Source organism: Semicossyphus pulcher, unplaced genomic scaffold (genome assembly GCF_022749685.1).
Source record: "Semicossyphus pulcher isolate SPU_LCO1_2020_fin unplaced genomic scaffold, fSemPul1.0.p SCAF_11, whole genome shotgun sequence".
NCBI lineage: Eukaryota > Metazoa > Chordata > Actinopteri > Labriformes > Labridae > Semicossyphus > Semicossyphus pulcher.
In genome coordinates, this window is record NW_027211615.1 from 19,625,213 (window position 1) to 19,652,051 (window position 26,839).

Sequence of the window (26,839 nt, forward strand, 5' to 3'; positions counted from 1 at the left end):
TGGGAGAAAAAACATTGTTTAATAATGTTTTAAAATTTGCTCTTTTTTTTTTTTTTAGCATTGTGAGCATGTTAGCATGCTGCCATTAGCGTATTTGTAAGCCCTGCTTTGCACCAACGCAGCCCCTTACAGAGCCAAAACTGTCTAGCTGCAAATTATGAATCTGTAACTGAACCAGTGGGTTTCTCAACCTTCTGCAAACCCCATTGTGCATGTATTATAAGATTTGGTAAAATGTAAAATATGTTAATACATAAAAGATCCATGATGCCTCTGGACACCTGTCAGCTGTGTTGAAGATTAAGGCTAATTAGGAAAGACACCAATTAGCCCACATACATCCCTGTGATGGCTGGATTACCCCACACCGTCTGTCTGTTTGGGTTTAGGAAAACGCTAGACATGATGCTTGTCTCAACGCTGCAACACAAGATGGCAGACAGTATTTTTGAGTTTCCAATGGTTGTTATTCACATCCCCTCCTTACACAGGGCAATAGTTCTTTCATTGTATTTACACATGTCCCTTTTATCTGAAAATGTTACATACTGCACACTTAGGAATATGGAAATCTTTGGATGTCAAGTGTATGCAAATGTCCACTTACATTGAGGAGGAGGCTGAATGGTTGAATATTTATGCTCTCACTGTTTGATGTAGCCATCCTTTGCCCCCGAGCTCTGGCTGTCTCAAAATAGCGATTAAGAAATAAGAGACGTAAATGTCAGAATTCAAGAAACTCCTTCTGTCTGCCTTAAAGGTGACTGCAATAAATTCCCACAGCTGTAAGTGTGCATGCCTGGAATCAAGGATGAGAATGACAACCTGTGCATGCCTGGAATCAAGGATGAGAATGACAACCTGTGCATGCCTGGAATCAAGGATGAGAATGACAACCTGTGCATGCCTGGAATCAAGGATGAGAATGACAACCTGTGCATGCCTGGAATTGAGGACATGCTAAACACAGCTACGGCAGGCTGCTGCTCTTTTTTGCAACGGTGGTTGGAACTGTGATTAACACATGGTGTATTCATTGAACACTACTTTATTGTTTTCAGTCAGTGTTTATTCTCAAACATGACCAATGCATTGTGCACACAAATATGCTTTAGGTTCATAGAGCTACATTCACAGATTTAAGGAATGATTCAACACTTTTAACGGTAATACAAGCTGCAACAAAAAAACAACACAAGACAGCAAAAACAGTATCAGTCGAGCTCACTGAATGGGAGCTTGGAAAAAGAAAAGGCTGGTTTGCAGGCCAGCATGACAAAGAAAATCCCTGAGTAAAGCAAGACAATCACATTTTTGTTTGAAACAGAAGTGTGTAAAGTGACATTAACTGATTATCATTGTGGTGTGTCTGATTTATAAAGGAACTTTTGCTCTACGAGTTCGGAGATTTCACAGTGTTCCGTTAAAGGACGGAGCTTTATTCAGTCTTTTTACTCTTAACAAATCCAAATAAAGGCCAAAAATCTACTAGCCACATACTATACTAACACCAAAGCCTGACATGTCTTATTTCCGCTATTCTTGTTTGACAAAACAGGTCCACTTCCTCATTTGTTCTCGCACATTCAACCAAATCCTAGCCTCCTGTTTGGTCTTCTATGATTCTGAGCATTTATTGGACTTCTAATCCATGTTGACTTAAAATGTCTAGGTCCACGGTGACTGAGCAAACTCAATCGGCTAACGAGGACTGTGTGATATGCTTGAAAAGTCCAGAACAGGTGAGTAAGTGGACCATGAGTTGAGACTGTTTTGTCAACTGTTGTGTCCAGGGTCACAAAAGAAATGTCAAGCTCAGGTCCACTGATTTGCCAGAACGTTAACAAAAATGGTTGATATTTGGGAAACAGGGCCCAGTTGTTGTGGGAAAAAGATGTGAATCTAAATTTGGAAATTTCATCTTGTGCTGTTCATCTTACTTTTGCCTTGGTTTTTCAAAGCAAAAGTGTATATTTTCAACCAGATCCAAATGCAGACTTTAGGATTACCAAATCAGGATCCCACGCTGTTGCTTTAAGTTAAAGAGGGGGTATTATGCTGTTTCACATTTTAAGACATGTATATAATGTTACAATATTGGATGTCCATACAAAACGTGGGTGACGTTTCAACTATGTAGGTAAAATGGTATGTTGGAGTAATCCCCAGGCTTCTCAGCTCAGTCTGCAGGCTGCTGTGAACACCAGGTTTCACACAGTTTTTTCTACATGCCCCCAGGCAGTGGCGGCTGGCCATTAGAGGGCGCTAGGACGCCGCCCTCCCTAGTGGAGAGTGTTTTTTTATTTTTATTTATTTTATTTTATAAAACTAATATTAACAAAATTACTTATTTAAATATGTAATATTACATATATGTATTATATATACAAAAAAATATATACATTAATTAATGTTAAAGAGACGAGTAGCCAATCAGGGACTGTTGCTGGGTCAAGATACGTGCATATCAACGTGAATTTGGCCAATCAGCGTGGTAGAAAATAATCCGGTTAGTCTCGGTGGTTGAAGTCTGATCAGTCTATGAGTGATGGAAACGACAATGATGGACGCTGACACCGCAAACAACTCTGTACGCTCTCTTCTTCAAAATCTGTTTGAGAGGAGAAGTTTAAGTGAGTGTTTGGAATTAATAATGACACTTTCTCACAAAGCACTGGTATCCTGTAGTTTGTGTCAAATCGTAGTGGGATGGTTGTTAAAAACTGAGTATGGCACAGCACAGCCCCACCTCGTATATTTTTCACCAGCCGCCACTGCCCCCAGGCTTTGTAGTGGGTCACTGGCTCTCTGTCAAATATCGGATCGATTTTTAAAACCTTCTGCTCACCTTTAAAGCAATTAACAACCTAGCCCCCACCTATCTCTCTGACCTGCTCCAGGAGTACACCCCCTCTCGCTCCCTGTGCTCATCCTCCGCCGGTCTTCTGAGTGTCCCCACCTCACGTATCAGTACCATGGGTGCAAGGGCTTTCAGGTGCACTGCTCCCAGACTCTGGAACTCCCTCCCCCCTCACATCTGACAGTCTGACACCATAACTGCTTTCAAATCCCACCTCAAAACCCACCTGTTCAAAGTGGCTTACTCACTTTGATGCTCTGTACATTCTGTTTTCCTTTGTATCCCTACAGTCTTTTTGTCCTAACGCCCCTTCCTCCTCCTTGCCTACTACATGTATCTTGTTCCGTTTTGACTCTCGTTGTTTTATTCTGGTTTTAACTATAGACCTTGGGTGTCATGAAAGGCGCCTTCAAATAAAATGTATTATTATTTTTGTTTTTATGAGGGGTTGGGGTTTCTTAAAGTGACAGAGCCGACTGAGTCGATTCAGGCAAAGGCTGTATGAGGGCCTGCGCAGAGCACCAGTGTGAGAACATTTTTAACTGTAAATTATGTTAAGCTCCTCCACAGGTATCACAGAGTGAAATATGAAGCTTGAAATTGGCATAATACCCCCCCTTTAAATATCTTATGTTTGATATGGACAGCAAATTGGTTGATTAATTTATGGCTGGAAAAAACTTTAAATCCTAATGTCTACTTTATCTATAATGTCAAGTTAGCAATACAGCAATTTAAGTGTGAAATATAAAAAAAAAAGTCCACAGTATAATATAAATTATATTAATGTTCTTTCGCTTAAACATTTTTTTCATAATCATGATCGCCAGTGCTGCCGCCATCCTCACCGCAATCAACGTTACCGTAGGCTGAGCTCAACTTCAACACCAGTAGCTCAACTACAACACCAGTAGCTAGTAGGATTGAAATCTCCACATGATGAAAACGGACGGTAGGCTATAATTTGTGTGTGTTTTGACTGTTTCAAATGAAAATAGTGTTGAAATAATGCTAATAAATAAAGCTTCCCTCTGACATACTCCCCAAAAACAGACTGCAACTTATATTACGGATTTCACAGTAAGTTTGAGCACATTTTCTTCCTGAAATCCAGCCTGAATCTCTCTGCTAGGATCAGAATAATCAAGATCAAAACTAAAACTGGCCTCGTCCAATTAAAGATTTTTCTTTCCAAGATATCCAATCCGATCCCAACAGATGTTGAAGTAGCTTTCTTGTCTTTGAGGCTACCACCAACAGCCAGTTAGCTTAGCTTAGCCCTAAGCCTGGAAACAGGAAACCTGCTGGCAATCTTCCATCAAAAAGTAATTTCTACAAAAACTGTAAAAACTTATTTTGTAAACATTAACCGGGTAAACCTGGGCAATATTTGTTATTTTTGTAACCTTTTAGAAGCAGACGTAATATACCTGAGCTTTGATCTGTCACTTCATAAAAACATTTAGCACATACAGTCAATAAAAAATCTTGCTTCACATCCTGCTGTTACTCAACACTGAGTAGGCCTTTATTTCTGAGCAACAGGGAGGTTTATCCCTGTTAGAGTAGAGTTAACTCTAATCTTCAGCTTAGCTTGCCGAACTTTCACAGCATTTAACATATTGTGCAAACACAGCGTCTGAATCGTAGTGCCACACACAAAGGAGGCCATTTTTACCCTGCTTGTTATGTTACAATACCACTATCTATATCCTGATAATGTCACTGACTTGATAAAGTCACTGACTCTGTGATCCCTGCAGAGTTGACCGTGCCTCTGCTTTGTGCTTCATGTCCATACTAACCATATAAATGCTGTTGTCATTGATGCTGTTGGAGACGTGACATGGGTTGGACCGCAGGCACTGCCAGCGCATCTGCTTTACCTCCCTTTTGAAGCTCTCGCTGAACATGTAATAGATCAAGGGATTGTACACAGAGGAGCTCTTTGCAAACATGCATGGCAGGAGACTGACTTCAGGGGGGATGGTGCTGCTGTCACGGAAAATAGACCACAGGCTTACCAGGCCATAGGGTGCCCAGCAGCCTATGAAGCCTATGCTGACCAGCACAGCGATCTGCAAGAGACAAGAACAACAAAGTCAGTAAAAAATCAATCTTGACTGGTTTCAGTGGTATATGACCTTCACTGACTAACCAATTTGTACCTGTACGCATGAAAGCCACTTCCTTCTCAATATTACTTACTCTTGTATCTACTTTTGACATCCTGATGGATTGTATGTTGCTAAAAGTGATTCTTATGCTAGAGCTATAAGAATGTATATGTAGCTACTTTAGTCAGTTTTCTCCTGAAGGCCTACCAGTGATTTCCTTAAGGGAGCACTTGTACCCAAGGAGGAATTGCAGTTGCCAGTGGACTGTGGAAAGATTGAAGGGGAGTTCAACATGTTTTTGATTAACAGAGATTTGATTGAAAAAAGAGATTTTAATATACTGAGTTAGTTGTAACATTTAAACATGTCTTGCGGCAACTGAGAGTGTGTAAAAATTAAACAAGCAAGCAGAGAGATCTACATGGCTGCTCAACCTAATGGAGACATTTGGTTGGTTAGTTAAAGTGAAGGATAAACTAATCAAAAAAGAAAGCTAAAAGGGATTGATACATTTTTAAGAGATACAGCTAAAGGGTATGTTTAACAGTTAGCTAAAGGCAATGGAATATATTTTGCATAGCTAAAAGAAATAGATAATTAAATAGCTAAATAGCTTAGCTAAAAAGTAATGGATACATAGTTACATATTGAAGGTTATGGATGAAAAAATATAATTGTAAGCTAAAGGTATTGGATAATTGGTTGTTTAGCTAATCTAAATAGTTAGCAAATGGATAAATGTTATATCAAAGGTAATGCATAAAAACATCTAATAGTTAGCTAAAGGTAATTCAAAGAGTTAGCTAAAAGAAATGGCTAAATGGTTACAAATGAAAGGTAATGGTTGAAAAACATGTAACAGTTACCTAAAGGTAATGGATAAATAGTTGTTATGCTAAAGGTAATGGATCAACTAATTCAAGTAGTTGGCTAAAAGTAATGGTTAAATGGATATATATAAAAGGTAATGGATAACAAATTTTGAAAGTTAGCCAATTATATCGCTAGTTTTGTAGCTAAAGTTTAGCTCATTGAAATAGCTAGCTAACAGTAATGGCTAAATGGTTATTTATAGATAGTTCATGGATAGAAATTTCAATAGTTAGCTAAAGATAATGGGTAACTGTTTTCTAGCTACAGGCAAAAGCCAAAATCAAATAATTAGCTTAAAGTAGTGGTTAAATGGCTATATGTAAAAGGTAATGGATATCAAATTTTGACAGTTTGCGAAAGTTATATACGTGTTTTATAGCTAAAGGTTAGGGATAAGCTAATTGAAATGGCTAGCTAACAGAAATGGTTATTTACAGATAGGTCCTGGATAAAAAAAATTCAATAGCTAAAGATGATGGATAAATGGTTGTTTAGCTAAGAGCAATACACTAATTCAATAGTTAGCTAAAGTAATTGATTAATGATAATATGGCTTATGGTAATGGATTTATGGTTAAAATAGCTTAAAGTAAGGGGTTATGGTTGAAACATCCTGCGCCGTCCAGGTGGTATTAGCACAAATGAAATCTTGACCCAACTAACCGCTGGCAGGTCAATAGTATAAAAAGATTTAAATAATTTAAAATGAACATGATTAGGACATGATTGGTGGGCCCTGCTTTACTCCAGGGTGTACACCCACACTGACAATAACAATTATTACTAGTGTATAAGTTGTATGACAAAAACAACTACTGCGTTAATCATACATAAATAAAAGAACACTGTCAATATAATCAAGAACAAATGTGTTGAAACCCCTCAAGAAACAACTGGTGTTTAAATGTCGAAGGCAACCCACACTGAAAGTCCTGAACCTATAATAACAAAGCCTTCAGAAAGAGTCACTTACCACTAACAGCCTCCGATGGAGCTTGACGATATTGGGGATTCGTTTACTGTTGTTCATCGACCTTTTGTACGTGAAATAGAGGTTGATGGCGATGCCAAAGTAGCAGCACATGATGACAACAGAAGGCGTGACGAGGTTGAAGGAGAACATGGAGATGACGAAAGAGAAGCCCTCATTTTTCATTTGTGCCCAGGCGAGAGAGCAGGAAAGGCCGAAGGGCTCCGGGCCGTACCGCCCCCAGCCCAGGAGGGGGAACAGAGCCCAGACCAGAGCGTAGAGCCAGATCCACAAGCACAGCATCTTCACCATCTTCCAACTGATTTTCTCTCCTGCAGAGAGAAAATAAAAGGTTGGGTTTGTAAGCTTGCTGTACAGTACATTGCAGATAATTGGTGTTTTATTAAGGCACTTATATATATATGGAGCAGCTTACATTTAAAGCAATAAGAAGGCATTATATTCCTAATCTAAAATTGTCAGCTATAAGGATCAAGTCAAAAGTGCCCATTTAATAGAGATAACAACATTTGCTTATATAAGACCTGACTAGATGAATACGTAAAAGTCTTTTGTACCACATGTTAAAAGGAATAGGACACATTATGCAAAATGATGGTGTAAATGACAGAAAGAAGACAGTTTGCAAAACACTGGTATTTCAAATAAAGACAATTTAAATTTAGGTCATGAAGCCATTGTTTTTTAAACATTCAATTTGTGCATTTACACAACAAAGCCAAGGTGTATTGACAAGGTGCTTGTATGGAATCAGCTGTTAATCAACAAGCCTTTTTCCTAGTCTGCACCTATGGTATAGGCTTTGCTTTGATATCATAAATAAGTCTTTTACTATTGGGGGTGGTTGCAAGTCACTAGGGCAGGCTGTTTCCTCCTTTTGTTTTGCCAGTGGACATTTTGATAGTTGCTATGCGGCCTGTAAGGGAGAGTGGTAATTGATTTCAGAGGGTTAACTGATCTTCGGATAAGGGTAGAGCGGAGAAGGGTGGCTTTTGAAGATTCGACGAAATATCAATTCCCAGATATCTAATTATTCAAGTTGGGATGTTGAAGGGTAATTTAAGGGTTGAAGCCTTAAACTGGTGTTGATTAATTCCAATTTGGATCAATAAATAGAATAAAAGTATAACAAACAGTATTTCCTGTAAATACATATCCACACTCAACTTGTGTACATTCATGTATAAGCAAATACGAGCAAAGGAAATCACATGGGAGAACGACATTAAATATTCCAGCCTCACAAACACCGAAGTAAAGTGGATTATTTGGCGTACAGGAAAAATAATGCTATGCATAGCATAAGGAAAACAATAAAGAGGATCAGAAGCCTGAGAGTTGCACCAACACAGCGCTTTGAGGAGAGGATTAAAGTCACTCATTAAAGAGATACATACGAAAAAAATTCTATTACGATCCCCCCGTATGTAACACACAAATCCACTTACGTTTGGTCTGCAGTAAACTCTGACTACTGTAACATCAACTGGAGCTGTCTCTGATGTGAACCTAATACTTGAGAACTGTCAAATGCTCTCTGTGTTCCCCTTTTAGTTCTTACACGCTTATTATACCGAGTGTGCATGAACGTGTGTGGTATGTTTTCATTATGTAAGCCAGCAAATGTTTTGCGTACATACCATATATGCAGACATTCACATGCATGTGAGATGTGGGCATGCCTATTCTTTATATATTCTGTCTCATTTCTTCAATGGTCGTTGTTTTGCTTTGTAACATGATCTGTGAACTGCTCTAATAAATTCTCTTTCTTCATAACTTTAGGCCATGAACTAAGGTCACTGCTTTATCTCAGGTGTCTCATTGTAATCTGCCACTGTATAAGCCTTTTATCTCTATATGATGGGACTGTTCAATGTGGTTACACCCACCTGGTACCACGTCTAGCCTAGTCAATAGCCTTATTATGTCCATGCTGTTTATTCCTACATTTCTGGCCACATTTGAAAGACCAGTTTGCGCTGGAGAGGAGAGTGGGGTTAGCAAACACCAAGTTATGTAAGCTGTACAGTTTCTGCTTGGTTGTTTAGCTTGTGTATGAGCTCATTAACCACCATATTTTCCACTGAAGGAATTCAGTGATGGTGGACGACCGGATTTCTTTATTTATTACACCAAACAAGCTAAGAGAGCTTGTCGAATGTAGAGGCCCTGCTACTAGCTTACCCACATCTCCGTAGGGAAAATGAGTGGCGGATGAATTACACCGACCGGGGAACCTAAAAATTCTTCTCATCAGAATGGCCCACCATCTTCTCAACAGGAAAGGCAACAACAATCACGACTCCTGTGATCGGGCTGCCACAAATACATCAATGTATGAGAAACACTGAATAAGCTTATACACTGGGTTCAGTGAGCGCACACACAGATGACTGCTACTTATGCTAACATTACATAATTGGTGAATTTCACTTACTAAGAAAGGTTGAACTTTTGGATGGCCTGTTAATACAATAAACCCCAGTGTAAGCCATAATATTTGTCTCATATTTGCATGAAAAATTCAGCAAAAAGCACAGAGCACACAAACATGAACGAGAGGTCTAATTCAGTGACTGGAATTAGATGCAATAACAACTAACTGCCAGTGAGCAGCGCCCACCCATCACTCAAAGCAACCACGCCGCTTATTATGCATTCTCCACGATAGAAAATAGCTAAAGACCAAAACTGTTTTTTGTATCCAGCTGTAAAGATGTTGATTTTAACGTTAGGTCTAGTTGGCATTGACTCGCTTTTGGAACCAGCCCTTAGTGGCCAATAGAGGAACTGCAGTCTGGACTCTTTGATGTTGGCTTTAGCCCTTTTTACATTGCATTACCGCCACAGCGCCGCTATTCGCTGTTATGAAGCCTTTGCCATTTTACACTGGACCAAGCAACGTTGGTGTAAAGCCCCCCCCCAGTGGGTGTTTTACATAGCGGTCCGGCGTTGTGTAAACAAACAGTGTGTGCTTCACATACAAACACAGCGCTGTTCTGCCTTTGACGCCTCTGTTACTACCTCCAAAGCTGGCTCAGACTTCGCCCTAGCATTCCGCCTCCGAGCATTTTACATCGTAGACGAGGCATGACAGAGGCCAAATAATCCAGCATTGAACTGGCAGTGTAAAAGGGGCTTTTGTTTTTTAGCACAACAGGCGGTTAGCTTAGCTTAGCATAAAAACTGGAAACAAATGGCTGGCTCGGAACAAAAACTGAAGCTATGTTTTTCAGGCTTACAGTCTCTCCCTGTTTCAAGTCTTAATGCTAAGCTATGCTAATGTGTGCTGGCCGTACTCATATATTAATGGAATGGTATGAGTGTGGTATCAAGCTTCTCATCTTACTTTCTGCAACAAAAATAAATAAATAGAAATATCAAAGTACTCAATGTCACCATATGCAGTTGGCTATCATAGATCCCTGAGAGGCTATTTTAGAAGTTTACTGGTAAAACTGTTTTTGGTAAAAAAAAAAAAAAAGTCACTTTGGCAGAAGCAGCCATCTTGCATTCAAAGTAGATTTATTATTTTTCCATTTTGGTGTGGAGCAAGTGCAGCTACTAAAAGCCTTTGAGGGGGATTAAAAATAAATCTCCTTAACTGCTTCCACTTAGAGATCTATTTTACAACAAGGCATCAAGTTTGGCGATGCAGAATTAAGTTTTAGCTCTGAAAGATTTCATCACTTCTGCTAGAATCTTCCTTTTGCCACAGAAAGAGTTAGCGCGTGAATAATGACGGCACTTCTTGAAGCATGGTAAATGTGAAATTAAGGTCTCACAGGAAGTTGAAGTTCCTGCATAAAATTTGCATCATGATTTTGAGTTCCAAAAGATAAGTCTTAAAATACCAGGCAAATTTAGTTCTCTCTCTGTATTACTCACTGGGACACTGCAGATTGAGGGACACAGTGAACCGCACTATGGCCATGATTGTCAGGTTCATAATGCTGGCGACACCGAAGAAGAAGCCTGCCAAGCCGTAATATGTACATGTAACATCTCCCCCGATCCAATGGTGATTCCAGGCAGAAGCCACAGCCAGGGGGTACATGGAAATAGCTGCTCCCAGATCAGTTACTGCCAGATTCACGCTCAGCAGCTCCGGCGGTTTCATCCTTGACGACCTCTTGACTGCCATGGCGATGACCAGCAGGTTTCCGACAATGGAGAGAACAGCTGAGACACATAGAAGGAGGAGAGAAAGAGGAGAAGATTACATGAACAGTGATGATCCATTTACATGATGTGCGTGTAAATAGAAATTGAACCCTAAGAGGCACATTTGAAAGCTACGTTTAAAAACACAATTGTCCATAGAATGTGTTTTTGTGGTGGATTACATCACAGGTTACATCACTGGTGTAATTCCCTGTTTACAGCGTCTGTACTCTGATAAACTACAACAGCAGTTTTCAGGGGGAGATGCTGGCTCAGTCTGGAAGGGTCTCAGTCAGCTCCCCAGCTACAAGCCGAAAAAAACCCCACTCTGTTAATGACCTGTGCCTTGCCAACGACCTGAACGTGCTTTACTGTCGCTTTGATAGACAATGGGACAGTCCTAACACCATCCCCCGTGACCCAATTCAACAACAACAACCACAGTTTATTACCTCCACCTCCCCCAGCACCTCAACGGCCCCCTCCCCTCACACCACAGCAACAACTTTCTCTATCATGGAGAGAGATGTAAACAGGATTTTTAAGAGACAGGACCCCCGCAAAGCAGCCGGACCCGACTTTGTCTCCCCCTCCACCCTGAAGCACTGTGCCGATCAGCTGTCTCCGGTGTTCACAGACATCTTCAACACCTCATTAGAGACCTGCCACATGGCAGCCTGCTTCAAGGCCTCCACCATCATTCCTGTCCCCAAAAAGCCAAGGACCACAGGACTTAATGGCTACAGACCCGTCGCCCTGACCTCTGTGGTAATGAAGTCCTTCGAGCGCCTGGTGCTCTCAGACATCACAGACCCTCTCCTGGACCCCCTGCAGTTCGCCTACAGAGCCAACAGGTCCGTAGACGACGCAGTCAACATGGCCCTCCACTTCATCCTCCAGCATCTGGACTCAGGAACCTATGCCAGGATCCTCTTTGTGAACACGATCATCCCGGCTCTGCTCCAGGACAAGCTCTTCCAGCTGAATGTGCCTGACTCCACCTGGATCACAGACTTCCTGTCCGACAGGAGGCAACACGTGAAGCTGGGGAAACACGTCTCTGACTCCAGGACCATCAGCACCGGCTCCCCTCAAAGCTGCGTTCTTTCCCCTCTGCTCTTCTCCCTGTACACCAACAGCTGCACCTCCAGTCATCAGTCCGTCAAGCTCCTGAAATTCGCGGGCGACACCACCCTCATTGGACTCATCTCTGGTGGGGACGAGTCTGCCTACAGGTGGGAGATTGACCATCTGGTGACCTGGTGTGGTGATAACAACCTGGAGCTTAATGCTCTGAAGACAGTGGAGATGGAAGTGGATTTTAGAATGACAGCAGCCACACCCGCCCCCATCACCATCAGCGACTCCACTGTTTCCACTGTGAAGTCTTTCAGCTTCCTGGGGACCATCATCAGCCAGGACCTCAAGTGGGAGCCGAACATCGGCTCCCTCATCAAAGAGGGACAGCAGAGGATGTACTTCCTGCGGCAGCTGAAGAAGTTCAACCTGCCAAAGACAATGATGGTGCACTTCTACACCGCCATCGTTGAGTCCATCCTCACCTGCTCCATCACCGTCTGGTATGCTGCTGCTCCTGCCAGGGACAAAGGCAGGCTGCAGCGTATCATCCGCTCTGCAGAGAGGGTGATTGGCTGCAATCTGCCATCTCTCGAGGACCTGTACACCTCCAGGACCCTGAGGCGTGCAGGTAAGATTGTGGCCAACCCCTCTCACCCCGGTCACAGACTCTTTGAGACCCTCCCCTCTGGCAAGAGGCTGCGCTCCATCAGGACCAAAACCTCCCAACACAGGAACAGTTTCTTCCCCTCTGCTGCCAGCCTCGTCAACAAGGCCCCAACCCCCCTCCACCCCCCCACGTGACATGGACTTGCATCCAGCCCCTCAGTCACTTAACACTTAACGAGTATTAAGTCTGAAATTCGGACTATGCGTTACATTAATGCACACTGGACTTATATTGTCTATACGCTGCACTATTTTTAAATTAATACTGTAAGCTCTTTGCACTGCTCAATATCCTGCACACCTGTACAGTTTTTAATCACATCTGTTGTACATATTTTGTACTATTTGTATTATACGTATTATTTTTTATATTTTAATTCTTATTCCTATTTTTTATCTTATTCTATGGAAGTCTTTTACTTAATTTTATTCTAGTTCTGTGTTAATTGTTCTGCCCCAAAATCACCAAAACAAATTCCTTGTAAGTGTAAACCTACTTGGCAATAAACACCGATTCTGATTCTGACAACTGTTTGATCATTTCCATAAATAGCTGCATATTGGAATTGGTTTGTAAATTATATATATTGTAAGGGCCTGATCAGACAGAGCGTGTTTTGCTGAAGCTTTTTGCAGCTTATTGTTTATGCTCTGAAGCATTAGTGTATGAAAAAGCACACGTGGAGGAAAGAGGAAGCACGTGAGCAATCATTATCATCCATTTCAATAAAAGGTCAGTCAGGTCACACTCTCCCGACCGCGTCCCATCACTTGTTAACAATAAACCGGGTGTAGTATTAATAACATGTGCATGAAGAGGGATTGAAGCACTTTGTCGGGTTGTAAGTACACGCGAAATCAGCATATGCCAGTTGTTTTATGATGATGATGTTCTGAAGCAGCATGAAGATGTAATAGATCTCATCTTCAATCATTTAATTAACAGCCTGCTTGATTTAGGTGTTCTCCTGTTTTCTTTGAGTATAATGTGCAATGCTGTCCCTACAACAAACATCAAGGGATGAATAACCAGTTTAGACATGCCTTTTATACTCTTACAGGCTTAATGTGAGGGAGTTTTTGTTTTTCCCAGCACGGTGATATCGTCATTAATTCTCCCTCATGGGACAGACTGCAGACATTCCAGGGACAGTCGGGGGATATTCTGCGACTTGTTTAAGACATAAATAAAGGAGACCCCCCTCAGGTCCTGTGTTTGTTTTGGACACCTTAACTTAATGCATCCAAAATGAAATAGCATGTGCTGCTTCTGAGCTGGCGTACAGGATAAACACAGAATGAATACACATTAACTAAACATAGCACCAGGTGTGTAAAGAGGGCACAGATCAGCTGTATGGGTAATGTGTGTGAGAGTGGGGGAAAGTGAAAAACAAACACTGGATAGGGGGTTTCCTAGGAGCTCAGAGAAGGGGCAGCTACTCAGTAAAAGCTTTAATTATACAGAAACCCAAGAACAGATGCTATAGGTTTGGCTAATGAATGACAACTCTACTTACTAGCAGCCTTTAAAAACAGGCATGATGATAAGCTAACCAGCTACAAATGTGCTACAGAATAGCTTGACATTTAGGTATCAATTTGCTTTCTTGCAATGTAATTGTCTGGGAATTTTGAAGCTACAGCTAGCAAGCGTAGCTTAGCTTAGCATACAGACTGGAAGCAGGGGGATATAGCTATCCTTGCTCTGTCTGGAGGTAAAAAAACCCCCCAAAAAATCAACCTGCAAGACCCTCTAAAGGTCACTGATACACAATTTATCTTGTTTGTTTAAAAGAAAAGTTGCAGTTTTATTGGGGGTATGTTCCAGACTGCTTTTAGCTAGCTGCAGTAACTATCTGTTGTTGGCAGGGGGATATAGCTATCATTGCTCTGTTTGGAGTTTTTAAAAAATCAGCCTGCCAGAACCTCTAAAGGTCACCGATACACAGTGTAAGTTGTTTCTTTTAAAGACAAATTGCAGTTTTTCCAGATAACATGCTAACAACTTAGCTTTAGAAGTGCTTATATACAGTTTCCCCCTTTGGAGAGAGAGCCATGCTGGTTGTTTCTCATTGTTTCCAGTCTAAATGCTATGCTAGCAGTCTGCTGGTTTAAGCGTCTCATAAGTTAAAAGTGGAGTTATGCAGCTGTGACCATTTTTTATTAATAAATATAAGGCATCCCACTGTACAACTGTCTGCAGATAAATTGGCTTTATAAGCCGGTCTTAAGATCTCACTGGAAACGCAGTCAACAGGCACAACAACAGGGACCATTTAGCTTCTGGGAGAAAAGGTCCTGTGTACTTGGTGGAAACATGGCAATAGAGGGCTGTAGTGAAGCCAGAACTGTAGTATTTAAGTATAAAAGCTTCTTTCAAAATGACATTGTGTGGTTAACTCCATATTTTAGTACATTAAAATGGGATCTAATATTGTCGTTTCTTTTATTATTACTGTTTAAGGCAGCAACCAACAGACACTATTTCCCACAACCCCTAGACAACTGCAGGTTTAATACAAGTGAGTGAAAGAGTTAGGCATGTAATATAAGAGCAAGACAGGGCGGTTGTGGCTCAGAAGTAGAGTGGGTTGCCCTCCAATTGAAGGTTGGCAGTTCAATCCCCAGCCCCTGTCTACATTGCAAACTGAACCCCACATTATTGCTGCCAAAGGTGGGTGAAGGTAATGTTTAATGGATTAGATTTATAAAAGGCAGTGGAGGAAAAGGCTAGCCAGGAAGTAACATGAGGTGTTTGGCCCCATAATCTACGGGCAGATAAGAGAGGTACGATCTTCTCATCAGACTCAAATCATAAGAGCGACCAAATATTTCCCCCCTAAAATCCAAACCATTCCTTCCAACCAGTTCGACTGGATTGAAATGTTGAATATTGAAAAACTATGACTAATATAAACATGTCTACAATTGCCATGTACGTCACCCATCCATACTAGAGCCTGTCTCTAAAAGTGACCCTCATTTCTACCCCCACCAGCAACATAAGAAACATATTTAGAGGGAAAAAACAGATAAAGAGGAAGTAAGAGCCATTAGAAGCAGTCAAAGCAGGCGTAAGCTTCAGCAGAGAACCTTTAACAGAGATAACCCTGAGGAGCCATCATCTCAAACCATTTCAATGGATGGAACAACAAATGGTAGGTGAATGATTGCTCTCACAGTGAAGTCACAATAGGTTGCATTCCTCTGGACACCTCATGTCACACCAGATCTTAGAAAAGTGTCAATTTATAGAGTGAGATGGGAAATGCAGTCCCATAGCCAGAACAAGAGTTCAAGCCCTCATGTCCCTGTTATATCTTTAAAACTTTTATAGGTATTTTCAAGACACAGGCCACACGAGCATCAGTAATGTATGGAGAGTGACTCTGGGGACTTACACTTGCTCTCAAAAAGCCAGTCTCTTTTAAGGAGAAGCTTCAGGCAAAGGAAAGACTGCAAGTTATTTTTAGCCGGGTAACAATTTTCAAATGAGACTTGCCCTTTAATACGGGACATTTCCAATTACCTTCCCCGAAGCAATATGCTAACAGACGCCCAATAGTTTTCTCACACCTCCAACAAAACAGGATAAAATCATATACCAATGCCTGAACTGCTGCCGGAATAGCTCGCTTCTGTTAATTTATATGGAGATTAATGTTCTGCTGAAGTGATTTTGAATCATCAGATCATGATTAGCTTTCATTACCGCTCCTGTAAGGTTTCCACCTGTGCCCTTTAGGTCTATGTGTATCTGCCTATTCCTTCAAAGGGTTCAAATACCAGTTCATATACTTCAGGAAATTGGTAGCTTAACATCAATCGCCGTTCAAGTATCTGGTCCTTCAGAATTTGATCTAGTGCAAGAAGTTTAAGCGATACACTAATTCTAATTAATCGATGAAACTAATTTAAATAATATCACAGTTGCAGATGCAAATTCCAAAAATGCAAAAGTCCAAAACAAATACAACGACGAAAATGTGCTGCAACGGGAAAAAAAACATGCTGCAATAGGCAGAAACAAATGCATTAAGATCAATGCAGAGCTTTTCAGTCATGGCATTTGTTTTGGGCTTTTGCATGTGTTTTTGAATTTGCCGCCTGTTTCTTCTAATGGCCTCCATAGATTTACTTAGAGTCTTTAACTTCTCTCTGGTGATCGCCCTTTGTCCAACATGGTAATCTATATTAATATACTTCTTCAGCATTTAAACCAGTTCCAAACAAAACTTCATGATCTATTGCAAAGTAAAATATACATCAATTAAATATGGATGCATGTATGTGCAACAACATAACGCAAATAAACAAACTAGTGGTGCAGTGGCAGCATGGTCACCAACAGAGGGAATACTGGTGACCACACCCAGCCTTTTTATAGCCTGCAAGCTCCTCCTCCCTATTCTGCCATGATCGAGGATTGCTCCACCCGCTCCTGGTGTTAAAGGAGCTTCAAACTTAAAATTCTTTAACAATAACTATGAACATACTACAGCGTGGGGAGCGACAGCCAGGCATCGAGCCTCCACAGTGGCTCTACTTTACTTAAAAACCCAACAGCTCCTGCACAGGCAACATGAAAAGGAAAGTTAAGAACTTTTTTTATAGGACATTCCCCCCATCCTTGGATGGCAAGTTTTACAGACTGTTGGAAGTCAACGTGGGGAAATTCCCCAGGCTGGCAAAGCTGGCACATCAATACCTCAGAATACCAGCTCTGTTAGTACCAGCCAAGGCTATTTTTTCCAGCCACGTGACTGATTGTCACCAGGATGCGCTCTCACCTGAAACCAGACCATGTCCCATGGTCATTTTTCTCAACAAGAACAAGATGGCAGAAACTAGGAAACGAAGCCTCTGAGATGTTTGCTGGCTGTTATTCTTTCGTTAAATTTACTTTTAGTTGTTCTTGAGTGTCTTTCTCATAATGTATGTTAGAGGATTCAGTATGCCTTTAGAGAAAAAAAATGTTTTTCAGCCACTAGGTGGTGCTTATTGTTATTCTTAGTTGATTTAGTATGGGCCTCATGGCTTGCCCTTTGAACCCTGTAGGAAGCCATTTTGTTTGTCCTTGCACTCCTTCCTTGGTACACATGGTGGAACTGTGTGTTTAAAGGTGATAAAGTCTGTAAGTACATTTGTATGTATTGTATTTTAGTACTGGTTTTAAAAGATGCTTTTTTGCAGCAATGTTGATATTTGGGCGGCAAGCTTCGTCCATGGTTTTGTTCACTAGCTCTGACCACCATGTTACTTTCCCTTTCAACTACCTATATTAGGTAGCCATATACTGTAAGTGAACAGGGTTTATAAAGCATTTAACACATGTTAGAAATGTTTAGCAATGACACATTAAGTATTGCATATAATCACTCTGCATAGAGAGTCTCCTGGCTGCTGTAAAAGAAAACAAACTGAGGTAACATTCAATGCATCCACTCTAATTATGAAAATAGGCTATGTGTTATAGGGCTGTGTTTTTGCTACATCCTGGTTCCAATGAAAGATGAACACATCAAAAGATGACGTTAATTAAAGTGTCAAAACATTGAACCTGTCATAGCTACCATAGCCTGAGGCGTATCTGATCTAATTAGAGATAACCTGCTGCAGTCGATCTTTGTTGCAGTCTGTAATTGCATATACATGCTTATAATTTCAGTTATAAGCAACCACAGACTATTATTTCCTCATCATTCATTCTACAGGTTATCACAGACTTTGTATTTTGTACATTTATCTGTATGCTTCCTTTGATCATGTCACCAGTGAAATAAGAGTCTGCTGACAGTTGCTTTGGTGGCACATGGGATTCAGAGGTACGGGCTGCATCATTTTAGACAAAGATTGTTCTGAAATGTATTCACAACAATTAGCAGAGGTGGAGTGACACATCTAGGCTAATAGAAAGTAATGTTGTACTCTATATCAGCACTCATGGAACACCTCAGGTCAGATCAGATCACTTTAACAGATCTAAATGTTGTATAAAGTGACTCAACATATCTTCTAACCCATTAGGTACCAGTGGCCAAGTCACAACAGCTAAGGTTAGCATTCAACTGATTACTAAATAAGACTATGGCTAGTTAGCTTGCATGACTGTTAGCTAGGAATTACACCTTTCCTATTGTCTAATGAAACACTTCAAACTGTAATGTTAGCTTTAAAGTAGAGTTAGCTGTTAGCTAATGCTAGCTAGTGTTTATCAAACTGGTATCTCTTAATTTTCTCCATCCATCGTCTTTTTAATCACTTTAAAAAAAAAAAAAGATTTTAAAACCAGAAAACAAAGCTGTAATAGTATTTGAACTTCACATTCTGAGCATAATGTGGCATAACGAAGAAAATTGACAGTCATACGGTAGCTAGCCGAACCGAGTATGCTTCAAATATGGGCTTAAACGTAGCAAAATGGTTATAGGAATACTCCTAATACTGTTTCTGAAATGAATTCCTGGATATTAAATGTTCTTTCACAATGTTCTGTAGCAGCCCCCGTAATGTTGGTGTCATTTTTTTTGCTTTGCTGCGCATTAGCAAAAAGTTGTGGGCCACAAACAGAAGTACCTCAACAATAGTAACCCGCATGTGCTCCTCCTAAAGAGTCAGCTCCCTCACAGAATCAGTATGCAGTCGTTCTTAAACTTAAGAGCAGCGTGCATCCAAGCGCAAGACTCTCTCTGTCCGTCCGAGATGCTTGTGCACATTTATGCAACTTTGTGCCGAAGGAGATGTGATGCATATGAATCTGATGCATTATTCCAATGAATAGCCAAAGTCTCACTCAGGGGCCTCGCTGAACCAAGCCAAGTGGGCACATGAGGGCTGGATTTTGGTAAAATGTATTTATTTATGTATGTATGTATTAAGTATTAATGTATTTATTCAAATCTGCAGGAGCTGGCTGCTTCGTGTTATCATGATTCAAAGTTCCGCCCTGGAATTGTAAGAGACTTTTCATATAGGCGGGGATTATTGAGAGACATAGACAAAGACTTAGATCAAAGGGACTGTATAATAAAAGGGTGGAGGAGGGTAAAGGAGGAGGGTATTGTTATTATTTTTGGATGAAAGTGGATTAGTCTGATCTTTTGGGAGAGCAGGGAGGGTCTTCGAAGTTAAATTTCATCCTTCTGGTTAAATGAAAAGTTAACAAACAAACCCTTTCCCTTTCTCCGTAGTTTATAAAAGAGCCTTATGCAGGACCGTTCTCACTCCCAGGTCATCACATACAGCCTCTGACCTCGAGCCTTAACCTTTAGGTTATTGTTTTGATGAGGTGTTAAAGTCAGGTGACAGAGCATGAAAAAATGTATTGTTCAAACCTGGTGAAACATTAATAGTTTGAACTGTGATGATGTGATCAAATTCAACATTGAAGCACAGCAGATAACACATGCCCACAAACAAATTACTAATCTGCTTTCCAAAGTCCCAGAATGCTCTCGTGTTTAAAGTAGTGAGCCTTGTATTCCAACAGATGTTAACCTTTCCCGCTTCAGCGTCCCGACCATAGTCAGAAAGCACAGGGGAGACTATTACCCCTTTCCCACCAAAATTAGTGCATTGACGCGGGTTTTTCAGACCCAGTAAGCTGATTGTCTCTTTTCCCATTGCCAGTGGAGTATCCTCCTGTCGGCCTCTTTTCTGCTGCATCACTGTCTGACGTCACAAACGCGCCGGAAACAGGGTTAGTAAACAGTGAAGATGTGCGGAGATTAGTGTGTCGACACAAGTTTTGTGTTCCCATCAATGCCGATTGGAGCCGAGGCGATAATTACCCGGGTCTACTGCAGAGTCATTTGACCCGGGTCTGAATGCCGATTGTAACCTTTCCCTCTAAGCAAAAAAGCCGGGTGTTAGCGGGTGTTGGTGGGTTTTTTGACCAGTGGGAAAGGGGCTTTATTGTTCTGCTCCAGGGCTGAAGCTGTAGCTAGCTTCGGGGCTAACCCCATCACTTTAATACACCAGTAGCATGCAGCAAGCAAGACAAGGGAGCGTGGCTTGAGTCTTGAGGAGTCGTAGGCTTTATTACGCACAAACACAGCCTAAACTGTACATTAGTTCTGTTGTTCATTTAGCTACGATCACTCTGTTCTCTGCTCTTCCGCTGCTCCGGTCCCCGACACTCCACATAACTCGCGCACGCATACTTCCGCTCTCTCTCACGCACCTAGCGCTGTATGTACCACTGCGTTCCCTTTAGTGTTGATATAATTCGAACAAATCCCACGTCACGTTGAACTTGATTTTTGGGAAAAGTGACAGGGCCAGAACCAAAGCTGCCATATTTGACAAGTTGTGAGTGAGATTGTGTATCATCACATATCACTTGCTGACTCTCAGAGTGATGTTTGACATGTCTGTGATGTCACCATTATGTCTAATATCTGTGTAATTTGCCTCTGAGAAGTGGCATCCTAATGACCTGCATCACAGCAGTCATGTAAGAACTGTGTCTCAACTAATAGGAGAGAGCAGCATTGAAATAAAAGGAAATGAGATATGTAATCAAAGATACCCCCACCCCCGCTTTGCCTTTACTGCTACACTGGCATGCTACACAAAGGTACTTGAACTGACTCAAGAGATATACGGGCAATGCAGGAGATGTCACAACAACCTGAATACCTGTATGCGGATGTTGTGTTTTATTATTGTTTTCTGGGTTCATACTATCACTGTGTATATTCTTTATGAGCTATATTGTCATTTTCTTGCATATGATGAAAAAAACCTATGTTCAATTTACAACAACCTCACGGTGATCCAGTAATCCAATTTCCTCTAATATCAATGAGGTAATAACAAAAAGACAATCACTGGCAAAGCGAACACAGTGTGGAGAAACATAATGTAACCATGCTTCAGTTATTTTTAACACCAGGAGAAAATGAGACTATATAACAACACATTTGCATTTGACCACAATGTCATCTACACGGGAAAAAAAGACAGCTTAGAGTATAGATTGTAGACTCTAAATAATGTCTGATTTATTACAATATAAAAGGCACTGTGAAGATCAAATCAGCCGAACGCTCCTGCTAGTGGATACAGAGAAATAAGCAGGGAAGGACTACAGATGTGAGGTGAGTATAAACACTCGAACCCGGATCTATCACATGATGGATCTTGAACCAGCTGTCTGTTTGCTTATTGGTCAACTTACACACGGTGTTTGGGTTTGTGCCAAAGCCACACACACACACACACACACACACACATCACCCCTGTCTTTGATTGCTCATTAGATTTGCATCCTTATGATTAAGTTCTAGACAAATATAGTGTGTGAAATAGCAGCAGGAGGTCGGTCTGGTCCTTCAGCTGAATACAATTATGACTAGGTCTTAGTGACGGTGTGCTGCACATGACTCAGGCTGGTTATATTGTCAGATAATAATGCAATGAATGTGAAATACATACTGTTAAAATATTTCACAGTAAGTCCACATGAGAGGACTGCAACACCCTGCTGTTAGGGCGCATTAAGAAGATAAAATCCACTGGACCAATGTGAAACACACAGGGTCATTATTTTTCCGCTTTATTTGACTTCTTCCCTCATTTAGAGCGCTCTCTGTGGAGGCTGCATGAATCCATATTGCATTATATGAAAGGCAGTGTATCCCACACGCTGGCTTCAATATTTTTGTTACTTTGGATGCTAAGATTTATTTTTAATACACTTAATTCCTAACTCATTCTAACTTAATATATCTAAAATAAATCTTGTAAATATTGTGTGTACCCTGCAGTGTGTGCTCTCCGTAAACACGCCACACGAACCTGTTCCCAGCTCCCCCTCAGAATGAGATGCTTAAAGGGATACATTTATGTAGATTAAAGCAGCAGGTAGCTCGCGTGCCACCGTGAAATCAACATGTCTGGGTGCGTTGTGTGAAAGTTTAAGATGTGGAAGGAAACACAAGATAAACTGGACAGCAGGGACTTCTCAGTCCAACATGCACCTGTGGAAGCAAACTGGCGTGCGTAAAAAGTGGATTACGCAAAAGTATAATTTTGAGGTAATTGCTTCTGTTTTCACGTCTCCAAATCCCTGCAAAGTAATAATTACATTCAAGCTGTATATTTCACTCACACTTAACTGAACCAAGCAGCGAAACAAAGCCTAAACGGTCTCTAACTTTTTATTTTATTATAAACTCACCTATAACCAGCAAGTAACATCCTGCGCCGATGTCCAGGGCTGGCGATAAAGTGGAGGCGTACATATCCATTTGGCACTGTATGTCAGAAACAGAAAGGAAGGGAAAAAACGGAAAACCGAGAAGAAGTGATCCGTCTTCATGAGATGGAGAAAAGACAAAAAGTCTCGCTGTTGATACGCTCCGGTGTCAGATCCATCTGTCCTCAAGTAGGGAGGAAAGGCGCAAGGGGTCCTCAGGGCGCAGCGCCGCGCGCCGATGTCCTTTTCTTCTGAGTCTTGAAGCCTGAGTCGCCAGGGAGATCGCGCGTAAGGGCAGGGCTATCATCCAGCGTCCAATGCTGCCGTGTGACTGCAAGACTTCTCAGCGCGCGAGTGAGAACAGCAGAGGAACATCTTGACCTGTGCACATATTGTAGTCTAAATCACCATTTAATCGCCTTCATGTTAGAAACGTTAAAAGGTATTGAGAACATGATTCGAATTAATTTCTTAATTCCCAATTCTTTCATTTATTTAAACACTTTTTTAATTTTGCCTCTGCGATCTCATTGTTAGTTTGGTCCCACTGCGAATGGGGTAATCGTGTTGTAGGCATCTTAGGCATTTCCCGGAGTGTGGTTCACTTCATGCGCAAAGGCTGCAGCTAAGACCAGGGTATGTACAGTAATAACTATTGCCTTGGGGAGATTAGCTAAGTAGGTGTTGTGGGAAAAACACTGATGCATAGATTTAAGTTAGTTCCTCACTTCAGTTTAGTTTGACTTTTTCTACTACTTCTACTTCTTTTGCAGATTTCAAGTGTACTTGCTAGATTTTAAATGGGCAAAATCCTGAATTTGTAAGATAATATAACACATAAATAAATGTGACCCACCAGTATTTCAATCATAGCATTGCAAAAACAATGTAACAGAATAAATTAAATATAAACAACATCCAAATAATTAGAAACATTACTTGATGCCACTTTCCCAACACCCTCTAACATCCAGCTTTTTTGCTTAATGGGAGAGGTTACAATCGGCATTCAGACCCGGGTCAAATGACCCAGGTATTTACCGCCTCGGTTACAATCGGCATTGATGGGAAAAAACCCGCATCGACACGCTAATCTCCGCCCCCTTTCCAGCACGATACTATGCTCTGTTGGGAACTTCTGCGGCTCCTTCTCATCTCAGCTACAAATTCCGCCCGTCTCCGTCCGAGCAGCGCTAACCCTGTTTCCGGTGTGTTTGTGACGTCAGACGGTGATCCAGCGGAAAAGGAGTATACTCCACTGGCAGTGGGAAAGGAGACAATCAGCATGTATAAGAGGGTTTCCTGGGTCTTAAGAACCCGTGTCAACACACTAAATTTAGGTTGGAAAGGGGTATTGGCTTGGGTGAGAGAGGGTTGTTCGGGGGACTTGGACCTCAGCCTTTCTAAACTCCTGGCTACGGCCCTGTGTGTTGTTCAATAGGAAATTCTTTTAAGTGTTAAATTGTGCAAGAAAAGATGTTTTGTTTTTCTAGAAGGCCAGAAACTTTTTTTTCTCATCAGGTGATTACAAGTCCATGGGCAAAATACGTCATCAAATCACATGCGTCCGTGTTACTGCAGTGTAACAGCGAAGGCCTCGGGAGCTTTGGCTGCTTTCGCTCTTTTCCCCATAGCAGCCGCCTCAGATCATAGCTGCTACTGTACATTAAAATCCAAATTAATGACATCTAGTGGGACCTCAATTAGCTGTGCACCAGAATATATAATATAAGAATATATAGGATAAGTTTAGATAGAACTTTATTAATCCCGAAGGAAATTATAGTGCCAGCTCCAAAAATACAGTTAGAGAAATGCTAAAAACAACTCAAATATAAGTGGAAATATAAAGTGTGAGGGTTAATGCAAAAGAGACAGTGCCTGATAAAAAAATAATATTACAATAGTTATTTACAGAAGTAGGCTGGAAGTATTGCACATGATTATGCATTCTATAAATGTCAACATGAGGCCACATGGTTCATGCACATTCAAACGTCTGCAGATGCAGACACTTCCAAAAGAGACTCTAGTTCCACTCCTAGGACAGAGCCTGCCTTCCTGATGAGCTTACTGACTCTGTTAGCGTCCTGTGTCTTCCACCTGCTGCCCCAGCACACTACAGCGTTGAAGAAGATGCTGGCCACCACTGAGTGATAGGACATCTGCAGCATGGTTCTGCAGATGTTGAAAGATCTGAGTCTCCTGAGGAAATACAGGCGGCTCTGACCTTTCTTGTATCCAGTTTATTGTCTAGACGTAGGTACTTGTACTCATCCACAATGTCCATCTGTACTCTGTTGATGGTGACCGGATTTGGATTGGTCCTTCGTCTCCCTAAGTCCACCACCAACTCCTTTGTCTTTGCGACGTTTAGTTGAAGGTGGTTTAGTCCACACCAATCCACAAATATGTCCACCACACTCCAGTCCACCACATAATAAAGCCACATGTATATAACTGTAATGAAAGTCATCTCACAATGGAAATACAACTTATTTCAGCTGACGCAATCAGTGGAATTAAAACAGTAATATAAGGAAATTATATTTTTGTCACATAAAACACAAAAGGCTTTTATTCTGGATTGAGAAAATGATAGAAAATGGCATCTGCTTTTTTATCTTTTGAGTCTCTGAATCATCACCTGCAATGAAAAATCAATTGAGCAGACCTTCACCGTGCAGTCATTTAGAAATGACGTCTGTGATTACCAGCAGTAAGTTTAAAAGCCTTTCCTGTGGTGAGAGAATGATGTCTTTTGCAAAGGGTAAAAGGTTCTATAGCTAACAAGTCTTCTGAGGTGACAGGTGTTAACTGAAGTGTTGTTTTAGGGACGAGAGTGTCATGAGTTTCTAGTTTAGTTCTGGTTTTGTCTTGTATTTCGGTGTTCAGTTATTATGTCTTGTTTTACCTTGTCACTTTGTCCCTTGTCATGAGTTTTCATCGTTTAGTTTTGTATTTAGTTTATTCTGTGTTCTTGTCAGTATTTAGTCTTGTTTCGTTAAGTATTTCACTTGTGTCTTTTTGATTAGATCATTTCCTGTTTTACTTTGTCACCTTGTCTCTCGTGTTGGTCCACTTCCTGCCTTTGTGTTTCCCGCTTGTTTGATTATGTGCCCTGCCCTGATTGTTTTCACCTGCCCCTTGATTGTCTCACCTGTGTCTGATTAGCCTCACCTCCTAAGTTTATTTAGTCTTTGTGCTCCCCTGTCTCGTTGCCAGTTCATTGTCGTCTATCCTGTGGAGTCTATGTCTTTGACCTTCCTGGTGTGATTTTGTTCCTCATGTCTTCTTTGGATTATCTTTGTGTTCCCTTGGACTACCTGTTTTCCTGGTTTTGTTTGTAAGTTTTTTGCTGCGTCTTTTGATTTTCCTTTTTTGTCTTTTGTTGGAGTTTAGATTTTGTTTGTGCATTTTTGCCTTTTATTTAATTAAATCCGTATATCTAAGTCTGCTTCTGGGTCCTCACCTTTTTTGGTTTAACCGAAACCGTAACAGAGAGGGTGACAAAAATCTGACATAGCCAGGGAGGAAATGTGTTAAAGCTACATTCAAGTGTTAATTACACAAAAATAATTCCAACAACTTTCGTTCTTGGTGTCACCTTAAAAGATCAGGACTTGTAGGGTCACATGTACTGTACAAACCCACAAGAAGATCCTGTATGTGCAGCTTCTTTGTCTGAGAGGTTAAAAGAGCAAAATAAATCAAAGGTGTGGAACACAAACAGTAACAGGATTGTCAGGCAATCTTGAGGAAAAAGACCACAAGCATGTGGCAACGGAGGCACAGTGTGTAGTTTTCACTGTGTGAAGAAGTTTACAGTCAGCTGCTCACATGACACACTGTGTTTATGCTTATGGCCACTTTTTCGGCCA

General features: G+C 41.1%; 1 protein-coding gene across 1 annotated transcript; it reads right to left on the reverse strand.

Moving 5' to 3' along the window:
• Nucleotides 1-4,599: 4,599 nt before the first annotated feature.
• Nucleotides 4,600-23,010, reverse strand: opn8b (opsin 8, group member b). Its single transcript, XM_069684896.1, has 4 exons — nucleotides 22,941-23,010; nucleotides 10,733-11,026; nucleotides 6,824-7,152; nucleotides 4,600-4,938 (listed from the first exon to the last, which is right to left on the reverse strand). The coding sequence occupies exons 1-4, from the start codon at nucleotides 23,008-23,010 to the stop codon at nucleotides 4,600-4,602; spliced, it is 1,032 nt and encodes a 343-aa protein (XP_069540997.1).
• Nucleotides 23,011-26,839: the final 3,829 nt, after the last annotated feature.